At 30.5% G+C, this 24,178-nt stretch overlaps 1 protein-coding gene across 3 annotated transcripts; it reads right to left on the bottom strand.

The window, feature by feature from the left end:
- Positions 1 to 4,785: 4,785 nt before the first annotated feature.
- On the bottom strand, positions 4,786 to 20,618 carry LOC134699209 (coiled-coil domain-containing protein 74B-like). 3 transcript variants are annotated; one of them, XM_063560817.1, is made up of 9 exons: positions 20,516 to 20,618; positions 13,200 to 13,376; positions 12,356 to 12,545; positions 11,656 to 11,784; positions 9,844 to 9,909; positions 8,651 to 8,789; positions 8,111 to 8,288; positions 7,663 to 7,820; positions 4,786 to 7,007 (listed from the first exon to the last, which is right to left on the bottom strand). In XM_063560817.1, the coding sequence occupies exons 2-9, from the start codon at positions 13,332 to 13,334 to the stop codon at positions 6,869 to 6,871; spliced, it is 1,134 nt and encodes a 377-aa protein (XP_063416887.1). In that variant the 5' UTR covers positions 13,335 to 13,376; positions 20,516 to 20,618; the 3' UTR covers positions 4,786 to 6,868. The 3 variants fall into 3 exon arrangements, with proteins under 3 accessions (XP_063416887.1, XP_063416886.1, XP_063416888.1); XM_063560816.1 differs by lacking the exon at positions 20,516 to 20,618 and adding an exon at positions 20,175 to 20,387; XM_063560818.1 differs by lacking the exons at positions 9,844 to 9,909; positions 20,516 to 20,618 and adding an exon at positions 20,175 to 20,387.
- Positions 20,619 to 24,178: the final 3,560 nt, after the last annotated feature.

Here is a 24,178-nt window from a genome sequence, read left to right as displayed (position 1 = left end):
AACATAACTTTGCAAACATTTTTACCAAAGTTTCCTAAAAAATCGATCTCAAACTTATTTTCATCATTACTATTCATGACAGCGATGCTCAATTAGTTCAACCGCTAGCTTTATACAGAAAATCGCCGATAAATAATGTGTAAATCCGAGTAAATTGGTATCTCACTTTCTGTCAAAAACAACATTGTAAACAAAATGGCTGCCGCGAGACTACAATATCGGATCCGATTCCGGAAGCGGATAAGGGTAATCCCGGGTTTTTTAACTTTAAAAATCCAGATAGGTAATAAAATACAGCTATATGCATGGTAAATAGATATAAACACTAGAATTAAAAACAAAAAATGTTTAAAAGAAAGAAAAAGCAGAAAATATTTTGTACACCAATTTTAATGTCAAAATCCAATACAAGCATTGACAAGTGACAGCTGGGGACAGTTTATCTAACAATATATATGTTCCTGGTAACAGTATAATTTTTTTTATCTGTGATAAATGTTGGTAATGCATGTTAAATGCTTTTCAAGTTAAACGTATTGCTGCAATTTCAAGGGGTATTTTTGATAGGTCAGTTAAAATAGCTGGAAGTTTCTTCAGGAACATATATATTGACTTTATAGATATACTGTTCCCAGGTTTCTTATATATATATAAAAAAAAAAAGATGGGGTATGATTGGCAATAATACAACTATCCACAAGAAACCAAAATGACCAAAACTTGGTAACGGTCAAGATCCCCACCCCAAAACAATATATATATTCATGTATTGGACAATATAACAAATCATATGAAATATAGGTGGAGTTCGTGGGGCCACTCTACCCCTTTCTGTTTTAGAATTTATAACGGTCGAGATCCACAATCTTAAACAATATATATTTATGTATGGGACAATATTACAAATCAAATAAATTATAAGGGGGTCCCTATGGTCACTGTACACCTTCATGAGTGAGAACTTGGAAAAATTCATCACCCCTTAACCATATATACTCATGTATAAGACTATATAACAAATCAAATGAAATATAGGGGAAGTCCCTGTGGTCACCCTACCCCTCATGTTTAAGAATTTTGAAACAGTTGGGATTCCCAATTCTAAATTAAATGAAATATAGGGGGAGTCCCTGCAGTCATCTGATTCAGTGATAAAATTGGAAACAGTCGAGATCCCCACCTTTAAATTAAACCATATATATTCATGTATGAGAACTAATCAAATGAAATATAGGGAGAGTCCTTAGGGTCACCCTACCCACTCCTGTTTGATACTTAGAAACAGTTGAGATGCCCACCCCTCAACCATATATATATTCATGTATTGGACAATATAACAAATCAAATGAAATATAGGGAAAGTCACTAGGGTCCCCCACCCCTCCTGTTTGAAAACTTGATAACCGTCGAGATCCCGGACCCATAAACCATATATATTCATGTATGGGACAATATAAAAAATCAAATGAAAATAGGGGTAGTCCCAAGGGTCGCCCCACACCCTCTTGTGTGTGTTTTGAAAACGTGAAAAAAGATTTAGATACCAACTCCTAAACCATATTCATTCCTGTTTTTCATTTCAAAAAGATTGAATGACATACATGGTTAACTGCCTTCAGTGCTTACAGCGCTTTGATTTTTTTAACAAATTGTTTTAATTTTTTGTCACATATGGAGAGACATCTAGGCTTGGTGTCTACAATTGAATTGTTTCTGTTTAAGTCAATTTGATAGAAAATATTGGTGATAGATCAATGACATTTTTTTTTTATCAAGTTGCATTTCTATCAGTACAAATATTCAGATTCAATATTTTATATACATATACAAATTAGATTGATGATTATTTAGAGGTTTTGCCACCCTAGGTCATGGTGCAGTGACTTTGAATTAATTGGCAATTTCCATGTTAAGGTTTTGCTTATATCAGTTTGATAGGAACAGTTAGGTTGTAAACAATTACCATTCACCATTGTCCCTTCAACTAATAGCTAGATCCATACTTAATAGAAGAGGGACGAAAGATACCAGGACATTCAAACTCAACCATAGAAAATAAACTCACAACACCATGGATAAAAAAGAAAAGAAAAAAACAACATAGAAAACTAAAGACTAGGCAACACAAACCCCACCAAAACTAGGGTTGATCTCAAGTGCTCTGGAATAGTAAGCAGAGCGCTCTACATGCCGCACCTGTCATGTTGCTCATGTAATTACAAAAACAGTAAATACTGTAAATTCAGAAATTATTACACGTAATAATTATTTTAATTTATGTCGAGACTGCGACTTTCGTCGCAGAAAGCTCGACATAGGGATAGTGATCCGGCAACGGTGTTAGCTCACTTCTGAAAAGCTTTATATTTAAGAAGGTGGGAGGCTGGATGCTTCATACTTTGTATATGGATGCCTCATGTTACTGTTCCTAAGTTTCTGTCAGTCACATGTCCAATGTCCTTGACCTCATTTTCATGGTTCAGTGACTACTTGAAAAAAAAGTTAAGATTTTTGTAATGTTAAACTCTCTTTTATTTTAAGTAATAGGATAACTATATTTGGTATGTGTGTACCTTGCAGGGTTTCTTGCATGTCAGACAGTTTTCACTTGACCTCGACCTCATTTCATTACAAGGTTAAGTTTTGGTGGTCAAGTCCATATCTGAGATACTATAAGCAATAGGTCAAGTATATTCGGTGTATGGAAGCACTGTAAGGTGTATATGTCCAACTGGCAGGTGTCATCTGACCTTGACCTCATTTTCATGGTTTAGTGGTTACAGTTAATTTTTTGTGTTTTGGTCAGTTTTTCTTATACTGTATGCAATAGTTCTACATTTTGTGTATGGAATGGTTGTAAGGTATACAGGTCTCCCTGGCAGGTGTCATATGACCTTGAGCTCATTTTCATGGTTCAGTGGTCAAAGTTTAGTTTTTGAGTTTTGGCCTTTTTTTCTAATACTATATGCAATAGGTCGAACTATCAGTCAGGGGCATTACTTAAACAAGTAATAATTAAAATTACCTATACAAGTAATGTTGAAAACAAGGCTAATTTAAATATAACTTATATAAGGTTTTTTGCTGAATATTATTTTTATAGTTGTCCAATAATATAGATTTTACTAGCTTTAAATAATTTTCACAGTCATCTGGTTATTTTTCCCTTGATATATAAAAACTAATTCTTCAGAAACACTGATTAACTTTCTGACGCACTTATCTTTCATACCGAAACTTCTGGGTCAAAGATTAGTCTCTTGGGACTATCAAAATATTATTTTCCTCTAAAATCTTGAAGTTCGACTGATATAAATAGATAGATACATGTGAATTAATTAAAACCTGAAGTTATTTTTTAATTGTAACCGAAATCAATTACATATGTGCCTTAGATAAGTGTAATTGCTAATTTTTTCAAAAATGTATAAAATTACGTATTCAAGTAATATTTTTGTCATTATTTTTAAAGTAACCCTTTACCTCTATACTCCCTTCAAATCTGATAAATTCTTTATATTATGAGATAAAATGTTGTTTAAAATCAAGAAAACTACATTTAATCGATGTTACTATTGAAAATTAAAAAAACTCTATTAAGTAATTTTATTATTTTTAATAACAAAAATTACTAATATAAGTAATTAAAAAAAATAACTTGTTTAAGTAACGCCCCTGACTGACTATATTTGGTGTATGGAAATATTTCATGATCTACATGTCAGTCGTGCAGGTTTTATTTGACCTTGACCTCATTTTTTACGGTTCATTGCTCAGTGTTAAGCTTTTGTGTTTTGGTCTGTTTTTCTTAAACTTATAACAAGCAATAAGTCAATTTTATTTGTTGTATGGAAGAATTGTTAGCTGTACATGCCTACCTGGCATGGTTCATCTGACCTTGACCTCATTTTCATGGTTCAATGGTCAATGTTTAGTTTTCTTGGTTCATGTTAAGTTTATGTGACAGTTGTAATAAAGCTTTATTATTAGGACTATCAACATAATATCAATGATTAGTAAAGAAGGCGAGACATTTCAGTATGTGCACTCTTGTGTCATTTTCAACTGATTTTTGCGATATTCAGAAAAAATCCTTTTTGATTCATATAAATAAAATTCAAAATGTGAGTTTTAATTATTGCAATGATAACCATGTAGCATTTTTTGTAATTTTAAAAACATTGCAATAATTTCTGAACTTACAGTAGTCACATTTGTGATTGTGATAAAAGGATCTGAGTAAGGTATTAAAGGATAAACAAACCTAAAACTATGACAGATAACCAATGCAACACTTTTGAGGCAATCCCATTTTTAATGGGTTTTAACACTTCCTTTTAGTGTTCTATTATATAAAAGTGAGAATGGAAATGGGGAATGTGTCCAAAAGACAACTAACTGACCAAAGGGCAGAAAACAGCATATATATTGTAGACCATGGTTCATCAAATTTGCTATTTGCTGTGGTGTATTTGATCATTTTCAAATTCCTAATTTTAAATGCCCCCCCTGTGTCAATAAGTGTTACCTTTGATTGTCTGCATCCGAAAATTGGTTTCCGTCCCCAAAATTTAGTTTTGAAACTTGTACATGGTGCTTATATCACAAAACTCAGATCAAGTTCTAATTTAGATAGTGCAACTTTTGCAGTTCTCTAGTTTTGCCTCTTTAAAATGGTACATGAAAGCAGGTCATATGTTTTCCACAGACACTTTCTCAATTTATTTATTTTTAAATATCACTAATATATAAATCAAGAGGGCTGATGTAATGAGAAACAAACAATTCAACTAATTTTGTTTTTAATATTGTTCTAAAAGCCATTGAAAATAACAGTTAAACTGATAAGTGTCAACTTTTCAAACCTTCAAAAAAAGGAGACCCCTCGAAAGAAAAGGTGACTGATTTTTTCTGTAGAACCTTATTTTTATCCTAATATTTTGTCTAAAAATTAGATTTTTTTTCAATCAACATCCATTTGAATCCCATCACACTATTTTGTGTAAGGAATCAATGTTTTTACAAACTTGTCAATTTTTACAGAAGAAACATCTTAATGGAGATTAAACTTCATTCAAAGAGAAGAAAACTAGATGACAAAGGAAATTTTAAAATCTATTGAAATATAAATGAGAAGCTGCCAGTGATTGAAGAAAAGTTGACACTAAAGTTTAACTGAAAAAAATTAAGTACAATTATAAATGTACTATCATTAAAATATCTTTCTTTATAAACAGAATGACTTAGAAGTTTACACATAAAAATCACAATTCTACTTGTTCACTTGTTTAAATTATGAATAAAAAACATTCAAAATTCATGAAACAGTAACAAACAATTAAACCAAATGAAAAGGATTTCCAAAACAAGTTACAAATAATAATGCATATAATGCATATAAAGTTCAGTTTTTAAAAATTGTCCATACATAACAATCAAGCAAGCAAAATAATTGTAGTTGATTTAAAAGTAAGGAAAAAACAAGGATTGATAGTAGGATGCTTCATAATCTAGTGGCAAATAACACATACAACTTCATGACAATTAGAAAAGGATAACTTATGTTAGGTTCCTAAAATATCAAAAATAGGTCCATCTCCTTAAATAATTTGAAACTAACCAGTACATTGTACTGAGACATGTATATTCTTAATAAATACCAAGAATATAAGAGTATCACAATTATTGTAGACAAAGGGATTTGACAAAATTTTTTCTAAGTCTACTTTTTAAGGCTGAAATTGCACTGATGGGTTGCTTAAGCTGTGAGAAGGCCCCCAACAGACCTCAAATCAAACCATAAGATGTCAGGGCAATCTCATACTAGAATAAGTGTGCAGTATGTTATTAATAACTTCCCCTTATCTTAATTTTTACATACTTTAATAAACTGACATCATAAATAAATGCCTGCTACACAAAGGACTTGTGCCAAAAACTATTCATTTTATTCAGAAACAATTTATGTGGGGTTTTTTTAAGTGATACACAGCCTAGATTGTTTCTGGAATTAAGAATTGTTCTCATTTTGTTTTAAGTTTTAAAATATAAAATAACTATACATATATAATACATTCATTAAAATCATACAATAGAGAAAAGCTCTTGGAACACACTTGATGTGACCGACAAGGGATATACAAAATCTCATAAAAATGTGAGAATGACATTTTATGAAGTGAATAAAATGCATTGACCTGGTGTATATAATCAGTACACTTATATATATGTACAGAACACATTACACACCTTTTCAATACAATAAATGCAAGTTCAAAGGTCATAGAATGTTTTGAAAACTTAAAAAATATGTACTGACAAATTCACCACATTATTTGTACTGGACGAAGATAATACATATAAAAAGTAATTTATGGACGGATTGACTTGTAAACAAACATGAAAATTTGATTCCTTGTTTAATATTCAAAACAAAGCAATTTTTTGTTCGTTAAAAAAAGGCCATGCATTTCATTGACTTAACATTAAATATACATAGAACAAACAAATTATAAAAAAAAGCATAGAACCTTTAAAAAAATTATAAATAAAGGAATGTGTCGAGGACGGAATGATAGATATCAAAAGGTATCACAAATGTTATCTTTATCACAATTGCATCTGTTTTCTGTTTTAATAGTAAATAGCCCTACCCTACTGTAAAATAAGATTATAATAAGCTAGTTTCTTGCTATATATATGAATGTAGATCATTTATGTAGCATAAATAATAATAGGACTTCATAAACAAAAATATTAATGATAAAATGAAGAACATGCAAGTCATACACTACACAATCACACACTTGCACACATAAACAGAATGGACACATGATAACACACAACATTATCACAGCCGAACAATGGTTTATGGTAACACCTCCTTTCGTAATCTGGCTTTCTGTAAAATCTGTGTTCTCTTTCTCCTTTCGGCAGCTTTATTACCTACGGTTTGTTTTAGTGCTGGGAGGACGACAGAATCGTGATTTATGTAAGCTATATCTGGCCTGAAATTAAACAACATTAGAATCTTTAACATGGCTTAATAAGTAGTTTAGTGGTTGTCTTCCATTCATGTCTGACAAATTTGTTTTTCATGAACTGTTTTGTCATAAATTAGGATGTTAGTTTTTCAATTTATTTCACATTTCATAAAAAAATATTATAACAAACTATACCTGAGCTTTTCTCATACTGTAAATTCAGAAATTATTGCGTGCATTTATAATTGCGATTTTGTCATTGTTCACTTGAATGCGATTTTAATTTTTGCGATTTTGAGAACAGTCATGCTAAATTCAGTTAAAATATTACAAAATGCGAGTTTTAATTATTGCGTTTACAACCAAGTCGCATTATTCGCAATAATAAAAACCTCGCAATAATTTCTGAATTTACAGTAGTTGAATGGAGAACATTGGCTGATTGATATTGTATCCACTTCATTTAAACTCTGTTGACACTGTCAAAGACTAAAACCATAAAAATATAGAAATCATATTGACAAAATAATTATCACAGATTCTTCAGTGGGGTTGTTATATATATATACAACATTCCCTGTTATATTTTTGGCAGAACTATGAAGTTCTATTGACTATTGCTCCATGAATATATGTGTAACTAGTTTTTATGTATATGCTAATTTGTATTGATACTTACAATTTTCTGGACGGATTTTTAAGAGTTAATTTAGGTAGTGTTTTATCTTGTTCTTTGGCGTCGTCTTCTGCTATATAGGCCTTGGCAAGGAGATAGGCATCAGGTGTCCACTTATGGGAATACAAAACATCCCTCAGATCTGACTTCAAAGAATCCAGCTGGAATACAAAATGTAAAGATACGTTCATAACTAGATTTAAAGTCATTGAGTGATCAACACACTATAAACCCCCAGATTCCTCTTATGTGTGTACTATTGTCGAGACGCTGTCACACTGCCCATTATATCTTAAGTTTCAAATAAGAGAGAAAAAACAGGACTATGGTATAACTAACAAAATAGTTATTTGCGATAATTTAAGGAAGTTGACCTATTTTGATATCTTCCAGTTTGTCACATTATCTTGAAAATAGTTTATAAGGATTAACAGGAGTTATCTGTCCTTACCTCATGTTTTTGTTGTTCATTTACATGTTGAAGATGTCGTATAACAGCTTCACACTCAGACAATGCTGGAGGTCGCTGAGGATTATTGAACAATGTTATGTTCCCTGAAGTTAATTGTTCAGCTAAAGGTCCTCCACCTTGTGTGACCTGATATTGTAAAGTTTCTATCTTCTGTGACCTATAAAGAAAATTAAATAAGAAAAAAAATCAGTTGTTGGCGATATAAGTAAGAGCCAATGAGCCAGTAATAAACGACATCATACATATGTCTGGCTTACAACAATATATCATCTTGAATTTGAATTATTCTCTTTGCCGTGGATAGAAGACATATCTAACCAATGTGCTATCAGAAAATTAAATTTTATTTATTGAGACATTTTGACATATTTAGCCTGTGAGCCAGCAGTATGTGAAGTTTTCCTATCATCACCTCAATCTGAACTTTGATATTAGTCCATCTCTACTCTTTCAATTTTTTTTAATTTCAGTATCCATGATATTAGAATATTTGTTTTAATGTAATGTACAGTGACTTACTGTTTCTTTTTAACATCCTCTGCTTGTTCTAACAAGTTAGTCAGATAAGTATTACGATTCCTTGCTTCTCGTAATGCATGCTTTAATTCTTTGATTTCTTCTTCTAAAAATATAATCTTTAACTCATCTATTCTTTCTTCTGTAAAACACAAAATATGCCTTGGTTAGATATTTTAGTTTCTCTTTTTATTCAAGGGTTTTCACTTCTTACCAATGATTCTTATTTTGAATCCTTTGCAAAAATTCATGCAAATTTATGTATCCTTAAGTAAGTCTTTTACAAAAAATTAACCTTATGCTCCTTCATAATTTGTATTTTGCTTTTAGATAAATGTAGCAATTTAAGAAAAAACAAAACTCTTCTACAAACCAATGATCTCTTTCAATTGCAAAATTTTATTTATCTTTATTTAATTACAATGAATTTATCATACAAAGTATTTTATTGTGAAAATATGTGAGAAAGGCTAAAAAAATACTGTAAATTATTGCATGCATTTATTATTGCGATTTTTCAAGAGTGGACAAAACTGTGTGATCGATGAATGTGATTTCAAGAAAATCACCATACTGATGTATGTTTTGGATATCAAAATGCAAGTTCTTATTATTGCGATACTCACACAGTCGCATTATTCCCATAAATAGAAACCTCACAATAATTTCTGAATTTACAGTACACTGTAAATCGGCACTTTTGCTGAATAGGATGAAAAGGGAATGATATGATTTACTGTGAATAAGAGATATATATTTGAGAAATAATGTGGATTCATTATTATTCATGGGATTCCAATTTTCGTTGATTGCATTAGTACAGGTGAACCAGGAAATTAAATATCCATAAATATTCAAGTTTTCCTTACTCAATAAAAATGGGTCACAACAAAAATAAAAGTAACCTATTGGGTACGCTTAAAACCAAAAGTTATGAAAGACAAAATTCTAAATCTTTTAAACAAAAATGGACTAAATAGAACAGCAAAACCATAGATCTGAAGTTAACTTTGCAAGAGGGAATTGCAATCTTAGCCTAAATACAAAAAAAATAACTTATGTATTGGAAATTTACAGACAAAATATATTACTTTAAAAAAAGTCAAATTATCTTAGCACTATCTAATGGGTTCCTTGAATTTTTGACACTGTGTGCTATATACATGTGCATATAAAGGAACAGTAATCAATCTTACCCCGAGATCGTCCAGCAGAGCTAGTTATTTCTATAGTTTGTGAGATCAGAGAATTTGAGGAATATTCTGAAAATCAAATAATTAGTTGTTTAAAATGAAATTACAACAGTTAGCTAGAAGATTAGTCCACATCTTACTAATATTTTCTCAGTGTATATATCAAAATTGCCAAAAATATTTCAAATAACACTAATCCAATAAATTATTCATAGTATTTTGAAAAAAAATCTGTTTACACTAGCTTTATTGACTAAAACTAGTTTCTTAATCTTATGAATTTCTCATTAGTTTTTGTTGTCATTTTGTTTAAAAAATAATTTATGGTTCTGGCATTTTTCATGGTACAATTCAAAGTACTGATTGTGACGATCACAATCTTCTGTTTAAAAATCTTTCTATACATGTCTCTTAACTGTGTATATGTGGAATAATCTTTATGCAAAGTTAGAAGAAAGTTAAAATAATCAATAAACAAATTAAAACAACAGAAAACGGTTATGTGGAAAATATGCATATATTTTTCTGAATAAAATAAATTACGTTATATAATTTTTTCTTATTAAAGTTATAATTATCAAAATATCTCAGATTTTCCACAATACTGTTTGATTAGATAAAAAAAAATATGAAAAGGCAGTCATGTTAAACTTTTTAAAGTTAAACAGTTAAAATTGTGTTACAGTAAAAATGTAATTGACTCATGTTTTTGTTGGGAGTTATATTAAACAGCTGATAAATTTACATTTTTAAAAGTCTCAGAAAATGTAGTTAAATTGCATACATGCACCTAACTACACTACTTTCAAAAGTGTTTTTAAGTAATACTTGTGCATTTTTTACTGATCATAAAGGATATATAACATATATATATGTTTATTAAGGAAAATTTTATATAGATTTGGCTAGTTTTATTGTTGGATGAACCCAGAGTACCCCTATAAAACAAACAATCTTTGGGAGGAAAACTGACAATCCTATTCATTAAAAAACAGCACTCATGTCAAATGCACCTTGCCATGAGTAGGGGTCCATCTCAAAACCTTAGTGTAATCTTAAGGTGGTACCAAACACCTTAACTTAAATTAATATGGCTGGTTTAATTTTCATAGAATTTTAACAAAGTATTAACTTTGACCCTTTGACAAAGATCTAATAATTTCAAAAAATTTGAACCAACCGTTTTATCAGAAAAATTACACTGGTTATATAGCAGTTTCAGAAACCCTTATCTTGATCATTTAGAAACTTAATATTTCCTTAACAACACAACGTAATTAAAGCGTTTAGCTGATTTTACAGAGTTATCTCCCTAGGCCTGTAGTGTAAGGTACCACCTTAAGACCACTGTTGATGAATTCATTATTACAATTTTGACCTCTGTTACTCCAACTTCCCAGTACTGACACCACTTCATGGCCATAGTTATATGCTTATAAAAATGTGTGGATTTAGAACACTCACAGTTAATTTATGTGTGTATGCTTATGACTAACAAAATGTAAAGATTGTTATGTAATACATTAGATAAAAAAAAGTAGAATTAAAACCAAACCCAAATAAATAAAAAAGTTAGATAGTAAAATATAAAAGATTCTGTAAACCAACTCCAATTAGCAAGGCACACTTTTTCATTAGATCTGAATTACTTCTCAGAATTTTTCAGAACAAAAATCAGTTTAGTATGGTTCTACAAACAGCCATAAAACTCTGATATTTCACTGTAATAAAAAGCTAATTAAAGTTGGCTTACAGTTGTTATAATACAAATATTAAAAACATAAAATTTCAAACATTCTTCCGAAAGTTATCTACCTTTATCCATACCAGCACCACCTCGTGAACGAGATTCTTCTTTCCGACTTTTATGACTATTAGTACTAGCACTTCGTTTTTCTGACTGTTGTTGATTCTTTTGACTCATTATAATCTTAAACTGGAGATCTGAAGTAAAAAAAGGTGGACATCATGATCAATTTGGTGACATTTTTGCTCCAAGATTATTTTTTGTGATGCATTAATATTGATTACAAATTGTGATGCATTAATAATGAAATCAATTTGAAAATAAAAAAATAAAGTGCAACAATTCTAATGATGTATTTATCAGACTCCATGCTGAACATTTGAGTCCACAAGCCAGAAGCTCAATTTTTGAAATTTTTCATTGGATTCTGTTGGTTTGTATAGAAGAATAACACAAATCTGAGAGCAATTTTACACATGTGAAGACTGATTAATGTAGTTATAATTCAATTTTGGATGTGACACGTTTTCTGGTTGGCTGACGTTGTTTTGTTTATCAGCTCGTGACTTCAACCATGTTTTTTCATGCTTTACTCCGGTTTAAAATGGAATTTAGAATTAAATTATAACAAACAACCGTTATATTTTTTTCTGTCCATCTAAAATTATATATAAAATGTGGTGCACATATTTGGCATTCTTGTATAATACTTCCAAACAGGTATGTGGAATAAACCTAACCGTTCCTACAGATTTCCTGTTTTAATACCTTTGTTTTCCTTTTTCAGTGCTTCTATTTCTTCATGTAAACACCTAAGGACTTCCTGATGTTGTTGTTTAAGGAACCCGATACTCCTCTCTAGATGATGGATTCTCTGAGTAGGATTCATCTCCGTTACATCTTTATCCTCTTCACTTTCTTCATCCTTCTTTCCATCCACATTTGGATTGTGTTTGTCCTTGAAAAAAAATTACAAATATTAAAATTACGCCCATTGTGATGAAAAATAATTGTACACACTCTACAGTAGATTAATGTTTAATAACTTATATTTATTGACACTTTTTTATGCATAAAACCAACCAAACTTGTAGAGATTTATTTCATGTTTGGTTTATTGTTTTTAGTGACCACAAATTACTTGTTTACACCTCATTGGGTCTCTGGTAGACAGTTGTCTCATTCCAATCATATCCAATCTCCTTATTTATACCATAAATATAAATAATCAAATTTTTGACCTAAATGATGTAAATAATCAAATTTTGGACCAAAATGATGTAAATAATCAAATTTTTGACCTAAATACATCTTCTGATTGGCAGAGAGAATTTTGTTTATCAGCTCATAGACATAATTTTGTCATGTGACTGTGACATGATCAACACTAATTTAATTATTTATGTCTCGAACAATGGAATTTAATTCTTAATTTATAAGGAATAATTGTAATATTCTGTTCCGTCTATTTGAAATAACATTAACAAATGTGGTGCACAATAGTGAATAACTAACTACACGCATTATTCAGTGTGAACCACATTTTTCATGTTAATTTTCCATAGACAGAAAAAATATTTCAGTCATTCCTTAAATATATATACCAATTTACCTTGACAAACGGTTTTGGATAGCGTCCCCTGTCCAGTGTGTTGATGCGTGACCACTGCGGTAGATTACTGAGTGGTGGCAACTGGTTCATGGATAGATCAGCTATCTTTTCTTGTACTACTCCTTGCTTGATCATACTACACAATCTGTCATGGTTGTTTCTTCATAAATTAGCAATCTACAAATATATAAAAAAGTTTTACACATTTTGGACCTGATTTCCATATTGACCTTTCTGTGGATTCATTATTATTTGTAGGATAACAATTTTCATGGACTTCATGGGTACAAATTTAACAAATTTAAATGTTCAACAAATTGCAAATTTGCTGTATGATAATGCAGACATTTGAAAAACCAAGAAATCAAATATCCACGAAAATGCAAGTGTTCCTGAATCCACGTAATTGGTACCCACGAAAATAAATGAATCCACAGTATTCATTTTCTTTTTCAGGTATAGGGGCAACTACAAAATGTATGTTGGTAGCCGTCTAGATAGGCTATCAGGAAGTTTCAGCCAATGCTTACTGTTTAAACACCAACACATTATGAGCTTCATTGAGTTCATTCAACATATTAAAAAATTCAGCATGTATTTTCTCTATACCAGGTACACAAATAAATTTAATATTTTTACAAAATTATCTAAAAAAAGGCATTTTTTACCAGTCAATTCACCATTTGTCCATTGTTCATGTAGTTTAAAAAATGTTTTACAAATTTGAATTCAAGCAAAGATTTACAATATATTCTGTACATTTATAATAAAAACAGTGAATGTGCTGGCTATTCAGACAATAGCAAGTTAATTGTCCCAGGCGTGTAAGTAAATATTTTGTGTCTCTGGGGACAATGTTCCAATTAATAAACGAAACTTATTTTATGGATAATAATTCAGCCATCATCTAGTATTAAACCAGGCCAATGATCCAATAACTTATTATACATGATATCATGTATACAGGTACTCACAGTACTTGAAAGATATGAATATTATATGAAAAGTAAACTTACAGTAGAAATAAATAGTTAATTGAACAATAACACACCTGCATGGTGCTCCATATGATTCTCCTACTTCAAATGTCCTGAATTTATAAAGTACCCCAGTAACAAGTGATCATTTAAAGTGCTCAACCATTATAAAATTCCTAATATTTACATAGAAGAATAAGGTGAGATTTCACTAGGTGGATCTTCCTGACAATCAAGTGTCAATTAATCAATAATTAATTGAAGTTTTCATCAATTATTACTTGTTTACTATTCTCTATAGGATGCAGCCATCAAACTTCCTACGGCTGGTTAACCACAGTGAAAAGTAAGGTGTTAATTTTGGTTTGTATCAAAAGCCAAATCACACTAAATTATCTCCTATATGGACAAGTGTAATTAGACTATAACCATTATTATTATGAAATAATTCTAATACTGTAAATTCAGAAATTATTGCATGCATTTATTATTGCGATTTTGTCATTTAAGACTTAAATGCGATTTTAATTTTTACAATTTTGAGAAAAATACTGTTAAATTCATATAAATTATTTCAAAATGTGAGTTTAAATTATTGCGTTTACAACTCAGTCACATTTTTCGCAATAATAAAAACCGAGCATTAATTTCTGAATTTACAGTAAACAACTAAATATAATGGAAACATTACTGTGAATGTAAACATGTATACATGGTAGAGGATAAGATACAATTTATTACATTGACCTTTTTCATATTGACCAGGGTTTCATTCAGAGACCCTGATTTAGCCTGAAATGTACATTAATGATTTTTTAGGAAAGTCCAGAGACTGACCATTTTTGGCCATGTAGACCCAGTTGTTCAATCATTAAATTCAATTGATACCAAATATGGTGGAACTGTATTCTAACTTCTAAATGCTGATACAGTTGTGTATACATATTACTGAGAATTGAAAACTCCCATTTGATTTGCATGAATTGTAATTATATAATGTTTAATAAATTTCATGTGAACATATATTTAAGACTGTATTGTTCTTATTATCTAACTTGATTTACTATACATTAAGTCTACATATATATTTATTGTAAAGACGATAAAAAAATCTTTTTTGTTGATTTATGAAATTGAAAACAATCAGATTATATCATCTACCTTTGAAATTGAAAACAATCAGATTATATCATCTACCTTTGAAATTACAACAATGTTCATGATATACAATGTATATAAGCACTTGCACAATGGCAGGGGAGATAAATCCCTTTTTTTTAAACACCTGCACCAAGACAATCAGCTATTAACGTATCACACCATTCTCTTTAAAAGTCCACATGGAAAATTATTAATATAAATAGGATTAACATATTTAACTATCAGAGAAGTTCAAATAATATAATATTTACCTTTACAAAATAAAGAGACATACTTGATTTATCTGTTTGAAATTTAAGTAACATATTTTAATTCAGGTATATATAATTTTGTACATGTACATTTGTACAAACCAAAGGACAATAATCTTTCCTTTCTTTGAGTAAATAATTGCATTCCTTTTTCTATATATATATAAATCCATTTTAATTGATATTACATATATTCAGAGTAAAATACATGTTTATATAGTTTATAGATTATTACTACTTGGTCTCACACCCCTGATAAAGATTAGTATACAATCATTCAAAATCAAAATCATTCATATATTACCAATTGCAAAAATTTTCTATATACTTTCAGTTACTGATAATACAGCAAAATTCTGTAAAGAATAAAATTTGTACATGTATATTTTACTAAATTACAACAATATAGGGTTATTGCATAAGTATTGTACTGAGTAGAATTTTATATTGCACCAGCTTGCGAGTGCAATATATGTTCTACGAGGGACAATATTCCCTGATATGCATGCAATAACCCTTTTATCGTATCTATATATAGCAATATAATATTTGAAAGTAAAAAATGGTTTAAACTAAGATTTTGACGTTGATAACGTCATGAATTTTAAAGATTTATTGCACTAGTGCAATATTGTAATTTATTGCATGCTAATTTTGGGTTACTTTCTGTAGGAAATATTATATTGCTATGCAATAATTGTGAATATTAAGCTGTTAACTTACTTGTATTTAAATAATAAAAGGACGATCTTGAACTAAATACTGGTCGAATGTTCAAGATTTTTTTCAGTTAGTTGGAAGAAGTATGACCATCTAAATGTCTTGAGAACACTTGAAGGACATTATCTGCCCAATTGATCTTCTAGTTCTAAGATTGATTGAATGGAGTTTAACGCCAGTTTTAATACTATTGGGCTAATTCAAGACGTTCAGTATAAATTGGTCAGGTTGAGTAAGCTGTATTTCCTGCAGAGAACGAACAGCCTTCAATATGAAAACTGATGTGAGTCAATTAAAATTGGACATGTTGGAACTAGTGCACCAGCACCTTGTGGGATTTGAAATGACAACCTAGAAGTCATGTCAGTGTTGACTGGCTATTCATGTTAAATAAAGAAGATGGACTACTTAGAACCCTAAGTCAATGATCATGCCTTTTCCTTTTAAGATTTTTTTTTCTAATTTTTTGAGTGAAATTCCTTGAAAATGTTTAGAAGAGAAGAACTCAGGACAACAGAAATAATCATAATATATATAAAATGTATTAGTACTGCATTCAAATTTGTAGTATACATATATGCATGTACATGTACACCTCAACATGCTCAATACAATAAATACATGAAATATTAGTATCTTATGATAATAATTGAATCCATCCACAGTATATACGTTTTTGTAATTGTCATACCATATGTATAGTGAAAACATAGTACAACCTTTTTTTTTTAAATAAGATTTCAATTACTGTTATCAAAGATGTTTTTCAATTTATTTTTTTATTTTACATAACTAGTGTGTTTTCAGTTCTTTAATATATACTGCACATGTTATACCTTATTTGCCCATCATGGAAATATAAATAAACATGATTTTTATCCTTGAACTTCCATGACCAATGAAACCATAAATAATTCACTGCAGTACAAATTAGTACTAAATTCATACACAAGTCTGTGTCATGTATTTTAACAGTGCATGATGATATTATGATATGTCACTGATCAACAGGTCATTAATAGAACTAATGATTTAATTGGCTAACAGCCAGTGTTAATTAATTTTAACAAAAATATCTTTGTTTGAAAAAGCTTAAATTTAAACCTATTAACCTCCATATTTCAGGATATATATAAGTATTGACCCAATGTCTGGTAAAATAGATGTTTTCAAACCGATTTATTTTTCATTTCTTTTTATTATTTCCATTTACATGATTTATCATTATTTTTTATTTTATCTTTAAATGCATTTTGTATATATATATATCTATCAGTTTTATAGAAGACCTGTAATATTTATTCAATTTGCACATTGTTTTGCTTAAATCTATAAGAACCAAACCAATTTCTTCCAGATTAGGGGTAAGGTTTGGTGCCAACAAACTATAAGTTCAACCCTGCAACATTCTGTATGTGCCTGTTCCAAGTCAGGAGCCTGTATCTCAGTGTTTGTTTTTATTTGCTGTATATCATATGTAATGATATTTGTTTTTAATTCATCATGTTTTGTACATAAATTAGGCCTTTAGTATATATTCTAGTTTGAGATGTTATAGCAACCTTTGTTGTAATGGTTTTGCTTATTGTTGAAGAAAAAATAGTGACATATTAATGCAATGTATCCTTAACTCTGTCTTACTTACAAAATGTCAGATTAAAAAGTCATTTGGTCAGACAGGTACATGTATTTTCATTTTTTTTTCATGTTTTTAATTGAAAATAAAATGTCAAATTTCTATATAGAGATACACCACAGCTCAGGTGGCTTTTTTTGTCCACCCATTCATATTTGGAATGGGCACTGGCCTGACTGGATGGCCAAACTTATAGCTTGTCCACTCTGCCCATCCATAGGAGTGGGCATTCAATTTCTTTTGTTTAATCAAAGACTTGCAAGTACAAGCCATGCAAGTGGAAAAAGCAAAATCGACATGTACACGGGCTGTTGTGTACAAAATGTATATAACTTTTGTAAAACTAAACATGCTAAAAGTAAATATAATAAAGCAGACAAAGTTTTTTTGTCTTTACAGGATATTGCAAATTGTTCTCTACCAAGGAAATTACAGCTTAAGACTTCCTAGTACTTCTAGTTCATATAGATCTACTTCTACACATGAGGTGTACATGGTGTAGGGTTTTAAAACATTTCAACTTTTGAAAAGATCCTTTTGAAAAGATACTCTTGTAATTTTGTAGTTCTAAAAAACAACAACTAGTATATCATGACTTACAGTGAATTGAGCTGCAATACTATATATACAAGGTTTGGGCCCATTAAAACGTTTAATCCCGCTGCAAATGTTTGCACCTGTCCTAAGTCAGGAATCTGATGTACAGTAGTTGTCGTTTGTTTATGTAATATATACGTGTTTCTCGTTTCTCGTTTTGTTTATATAGATTAGACCGTTGGTTTTCCCGTTTGAATGGTTTTACACTAGTAATTTTGGGGCCCTTTATAGCTTGTTGTTTGGTGTGAGCCAAGGCTCCGTGTTGAAGGCTGTACTTTAACCTATAATGGTTTAATTTTTAAATTGTTATTTGGATGGAGAGTTGTCTCATTGGCACTCACACCACATCTTCCTATATCTATGTACATGTACATGTATAGAATCATAAATTTGGGAATTATATTCAGTCTTCATGCTGAGTGGCAGCCCAGGCTAGTAAAATTGCTCTCGGGCCTGTAAAAATCATATCTACAGTGACAGGCCAACAGAATCTAATTAACAATTTTCAAAAGTTGAGCTCCGGGCCTGTAGATTTAATATTTCAATGTGAAGACTGTAAAGTAACATTATTGGCAAAAATCATCAGCTGTGTTCCATTATTTACTCTATAGTCAACAATGACATTTACAGCAAATTCAAAACCCATCCAGGTCAAAGGGAGAATACAATTATTATGTTGTTTTATTAAGCATGATGTAGCTTCAGACACAAGAGCAAATCAATATAAGATGCAGTATGGTCTCAAGACAAAAGTGGCCTGGATGAATATGTGCAGATCTACATGTAATGTACATACATGTACTTACATGTACATGAACAATATATCATAAAACGGGTCTCACACAAAATAGCAAAAAAAAACGTCAAAATATTGTCTGTAGCGGTATATAATCTAGTAAAAATTGAATCTTTTCAAAACAGCAAATTTTCAACTATCAGTATCAAGACTATAATAAAGTTACATTTTATAATTTGCTAAAATTTTCTTCTTGTACATTGTAACTGCTTTTTCTTCAACATGTTCTAGTTGCTATTGTCTATAAATAGTGGGACGGTTATAAAACAGCTAACAATTTAATGAATGCACCCAGGGACAATAAACATGATAAATAACTCTGATTTATTATCATGATTATCCACTGAACATGTGGAACAAGCTTTAGGAAAAATGGTCACAAAAGATGCAAAAAAAATCAAACAGTGGTAATAAAGACATACATCACGAAATATAGCAAACTGTAGTTCTTGTGATGTGATGAGTATTTAAAACAGGACATTTGTAGGATGTACAATGTTGTAGACCTGGAGATGAAAAGTTAGTCCTTATACATGTAAGTTGAGTTAGAGAAGATCTTCTTTGGCTCAATTTGTTAAAGTGCTGCCTTTAGATCCCTAGATTGAGGATTCAAATCCTGCTAGTACCATCCATGTATTTTCACAACAATAACATAATAGTTGACTAGTTGTGAAACCAAGTATCCTATCATCATGATCATATATAGACATATTTTTTTTTCAATTTCCCTGTCCCCTCAATCATATCTAGCTAACAATACACATCAGAGCTCAACAATTATGAGATTGTTTTTAATCCCTTGTACCTATAATAACAAATCTGATATATAGAACTCACCCAAAACATAAACAAAACAAGTCAATATTTGTTTTCAATCCATTTTCAGCCTGCAGAACACATTTTTGAAAATATATCGTCTACAAATCAAAGTTAGAAGAATGCGCACAAATGATTTAAAACAGTTTAACAGCGATCACCAACTTCCATCAAATTCCCACAATGGCATGTGGCTTTTCATATGCAAATAATGTACGACAGGTACGCCGTATCTATAGAAAATATTTGACCTCGAAAGTGTTTCCGGTTTTACATTTTGGGCCATTCACATTAGATATCGGTATTAAAATCATATTGTTTGATAAAAAAAAGTCATTTGGGGATGTGGGGAAATGTCATACTTGGAAATTATCAGGAATTCATCTCTTAAACTGGTCTTTAAAGTGATGCTGAAGAGGAAAACTGGTTGCTAGCCAAATGATAATCAGGGGAGATAATTTCTGTAGGAATCTATCAGATAACCGATGAGTTTAAAAATAATACACTACGACGGACGTTAAATAATACATGAATTATCTCCCATGTAAATGCCGTTAACAGTCCAATCAAACTAAGTTTGAACCTCATTCTCAGATTAAGACATTCTGGCATTTAAATTTTTTATTAAGGGGTGATGCAGATAGGAGTCCTCTAAATTTTTCATCTATTTGAAGGTGATAACTGATATTTATATTGCTAATTAGTTTTTAACCAGAGGATATAGTGTGATGATAAAAATCAAAATGGAGATATTATATATATAGTGTCTTTAACAATATTTAAAGTGTAAAATTAATATATTCAACTGCTGTCAATATATATCAATTAAATTAATTTGCATTGAAGTCTACAGTATGGAAAATCTAGAGGATTCTTATCCGCATCACCTCTCAACATTGGTTACATAACACAAATGCTAATCATTGATTGGTCAGTTACATGTTGTGATGTCACTGTAGATCTGAGAATACTAAATTGCATCAGAAAATGTTTTAATTATTAATCTATAGCATTAACTTAAAAACTGAGAAAGAAAATTTCCGGACCCTGAAATGGTCTATTTCGAAATACCGAGCTTACAAACACCCGATCCCGATAAAGGTCCTACCCCCTTTCAACATTGGAAAGGGAGATAACTCTGCAAAAATGCGTCTTTTTTGTCATATTTTTTTTTTTTTTTTTTAAATTCATGTACTATATAATTCTATGATGGGGTAATAAGTTCGTATTTGACTATCTATAATACTAAAATTACGAGGTCCAATTTGTCAGCCGTCATCACGTAAAAACGACGAATCAAAGAATTCGACTTTATATATAACTTATATAGTACAAAGGTGTAGATTAAAAATAACACCACTCCAGGCCCTTTTTCCACGTAATTAATATTGCCAATAATTAAGAAGTTCCGGATCGAGTCCGATACCGGTACCAATAGTATATTCACCTGTTACCGATTACCTTATTTGTACGTTCCGTATCTGACAGGCGCACCACTAAACGGTGTATTCAGGTTTAATATGCTATATACACGGGTCGTATACTAAATTGTCAAATTTAATCAGTTTAGACTTTCTAAGATAACAATACGAATACTAAAATCTGGACTAAAAATAAGGCGTATAGGTACAGTTTTCAATTTGTTAGCCGGCATGACAAGGCCGTAGCGCATGTTCTTTTAAAGTGAGGCATTTCGCCGAGCGGAGCGAGGCGAAAAATTTTTGGGCCCTTTTTTTTTAGCGGGGTTCGGATGCATGAAACGGAAGAAGCTTATTTCAGCATTACTATCTAAAATAAAAAACCAAAAAATATATAACAGACTGAATGCGTTTTTTTTATTAGCTAGCCTAGTAAGTAACAAAACAAGTTTCAACTCTGTTGGTCAACCAAAACTTTCCGATTCTCCTATGACCTGTACTATCCAAAACCTTCAACACACGTCCTGATGTATATATATATATTTATGTCCAACAGCAAGTTATAAGCTTCTAAAAGACGAGAACATATTATAAGTTTTAAGTCTTTGGTCTGACCTACCGTTCGGGGTTCGAACCCACGGCCTACCGTAATATAATCAATGGAACACGCTAGCATACAACCAGACAATGCTAATGATAAATAATAAAACAAAGAAACACAAAAAAAATATTTTCAAACAATACCAAAAATATATTTCATGCTTTTATTAAAGATAAATAAAAATCATGAATTGCCTTATACATTAAAGACTTCCATATAAAAGGCGCTTCATGATTTTGTTTAAATTAATAATAAATAATCATTATTTTTTGGTCAATGAAATATTTTATCGATTTGCATTTGCGGCATTTTTGTTGTTCAGTGTGTAAACATTGGTAGATTCAAAAATAAACCAAGAAAGTTATAAGCCAGCATACTTATCGGGATGTTTACATTCACGAGTTTCCCTTTTCATATTTTTTTCTCTTTAAAGAACCCGTCTTCAACCAGTTTTGTAACGACATAAATAAGATTTGTTTCAATTTGTGTATTTTGATTTGTAATCGGGACACTTAGTTTTGTTACCGTCACCGCTATGCATGTAAAATAATTATATTCAGAATCGCTGCTGCAGATTGGAAACACTGTATGTAGTGTGCCGGTAAATAGTTTGAAACTTGAAACTCGCATATTGATAATGTAAAATACTTGAAATTAAAAAAAATTGCCACTTCTAAAGTTTGATCGTCGTTTCAAAAGTGAGGCATTTGCCTCATTTGCCTCCATTACGCTACGGCCCTGCATGACGTAAAACAGCGAATCAAAGAATTCAACTTTATTTTGAACTAATATATGACAATGCTGTTGATTAAAAAATACTCCATTCCAGGACCTTTTGTTTTTCAAATAATTAATATTACCAATAATTGATAAGTTCCAGTTCGACGGGTTCAAACAGAAAGATTTGAAAGCAGAGAAAATTGTGTATCGATTCGTATAATCGGCATAACTTTATCAGATAAAAATACTATTAATACTAAATTAAGGCTTGCGCATAGTTATATACTTTAATTCAGTCACGGACCCGCGATACCACGGGTGTGTTCTAGTATTATATAATCTTCTGCTCATGAAATGTACAAAACCAAATTAAAGTGTTATTAGTATCTTTTTTGGGCACATTAAAGAAATGGCAAATTTCATGAGGCCTTGTGACCATTTTGAGAGAAAAAATATGTGAATATTTGGTATTGTTTATACCTGTAAATTATATTTGTTCACCATCTACCTTGTTTAAAAAATCTTTATATTATTTTTTTAATTTGAGATTATTTTTCTTGATGAAATGCTGTCAGAAAGATTAATAAATGGTCAACAAATGAATTGTGAAATCTAGATTGTAGCTTGATAAAAGCTATGAAAACACCATTGGAGTTGTTTGTTATACTCTAAAGACGGCTAAAATATCAGGAATCAATACATTTTGTAGAACAGAAGCACTGAGTAAAGTTATAATTTTGAATCTATTTTTATTGATATTTCTGTCTTGTTTGCAGACTTATGATCTCCAATATCTATGCAAATCTCCATAGGAACTTTAAAATCATGATTTTAAGGTTTCCTCAAGGTAGATTTAATGGGACTTTTTTCTGTGTATATTTGGGGTATAATACTAAAGATTAAAACTTTAAAATCTTCTGTTGCAATAACTTCCAGGTTATGGTAAAATTTATGCTAGATTGACTGGACTACGTTCAAAATGTGTCACGTCTCGACGATGATGCTACCAAGGATTTGTATAGTAAGTGGTAAAAGGTGTTACTATACAATCTTTGATGCTACTGATTATAAATTCAAAAGAATATTTTCTAATTATGAACATTTATTGTAATAAAACATAGTGTCATATATTTATTATAACATACAAAATTTAAATGTATGTTGTCGAAAAATATATAATTTATTTGTATGAGCTTAAGCAACAGGACGAAAAGAGAGGCTACGCCTAGCTTTTCTCCTGTTTCGTAGCGAGAACAAATACATTTTATATTTTCCGACAATGTCCA

This window comes from Mytilus trossulus, unplaced genomic scaffold (genome assembly GCF_036588685.1).
Source record: "Mytilus trossulus isolate FHL-02 unplaced genomic scaffold, PNRI_Mtr1.1.1.hap1 h1tg000050l__unscaffolded, whole genome shotgun sequence".
In the NCBI taxonomy this organism is placed as follows: Eukaryota; Metazoa; Mollusca; class Bivalvia; order Mytilida; family Mytilidae; genus Mytilus; species Mytilus trossulus.
Note: the sequence above shows the minus strand (reverse complement) of the source record. Positions and strands in the feature narration are given on the sequence as shown.

Coding starts and splice junctions, on each gene's coding strand:
- LOC134699209 (XM_063560817.1), bottom strand. CDS start 13,334: ATGATCAAGCAAGGAGTAGTACAAGAAAAGATAGCTGATCTATCCATG. Junction 8,790..9,843: donor CTCTGCTGGACGATCTCGGG/GTAAGATTGATT, acceptor TGTGTTTTACAG/AAGAAAGAATAGATGAGTTA. Junction 7,008..7,662: donor AAAAATCCGTCCAGAAAATT/GTAAGTATCAAT, acceptor GTTTAATTTCAG/GCCAGATATAGCTTACATAA.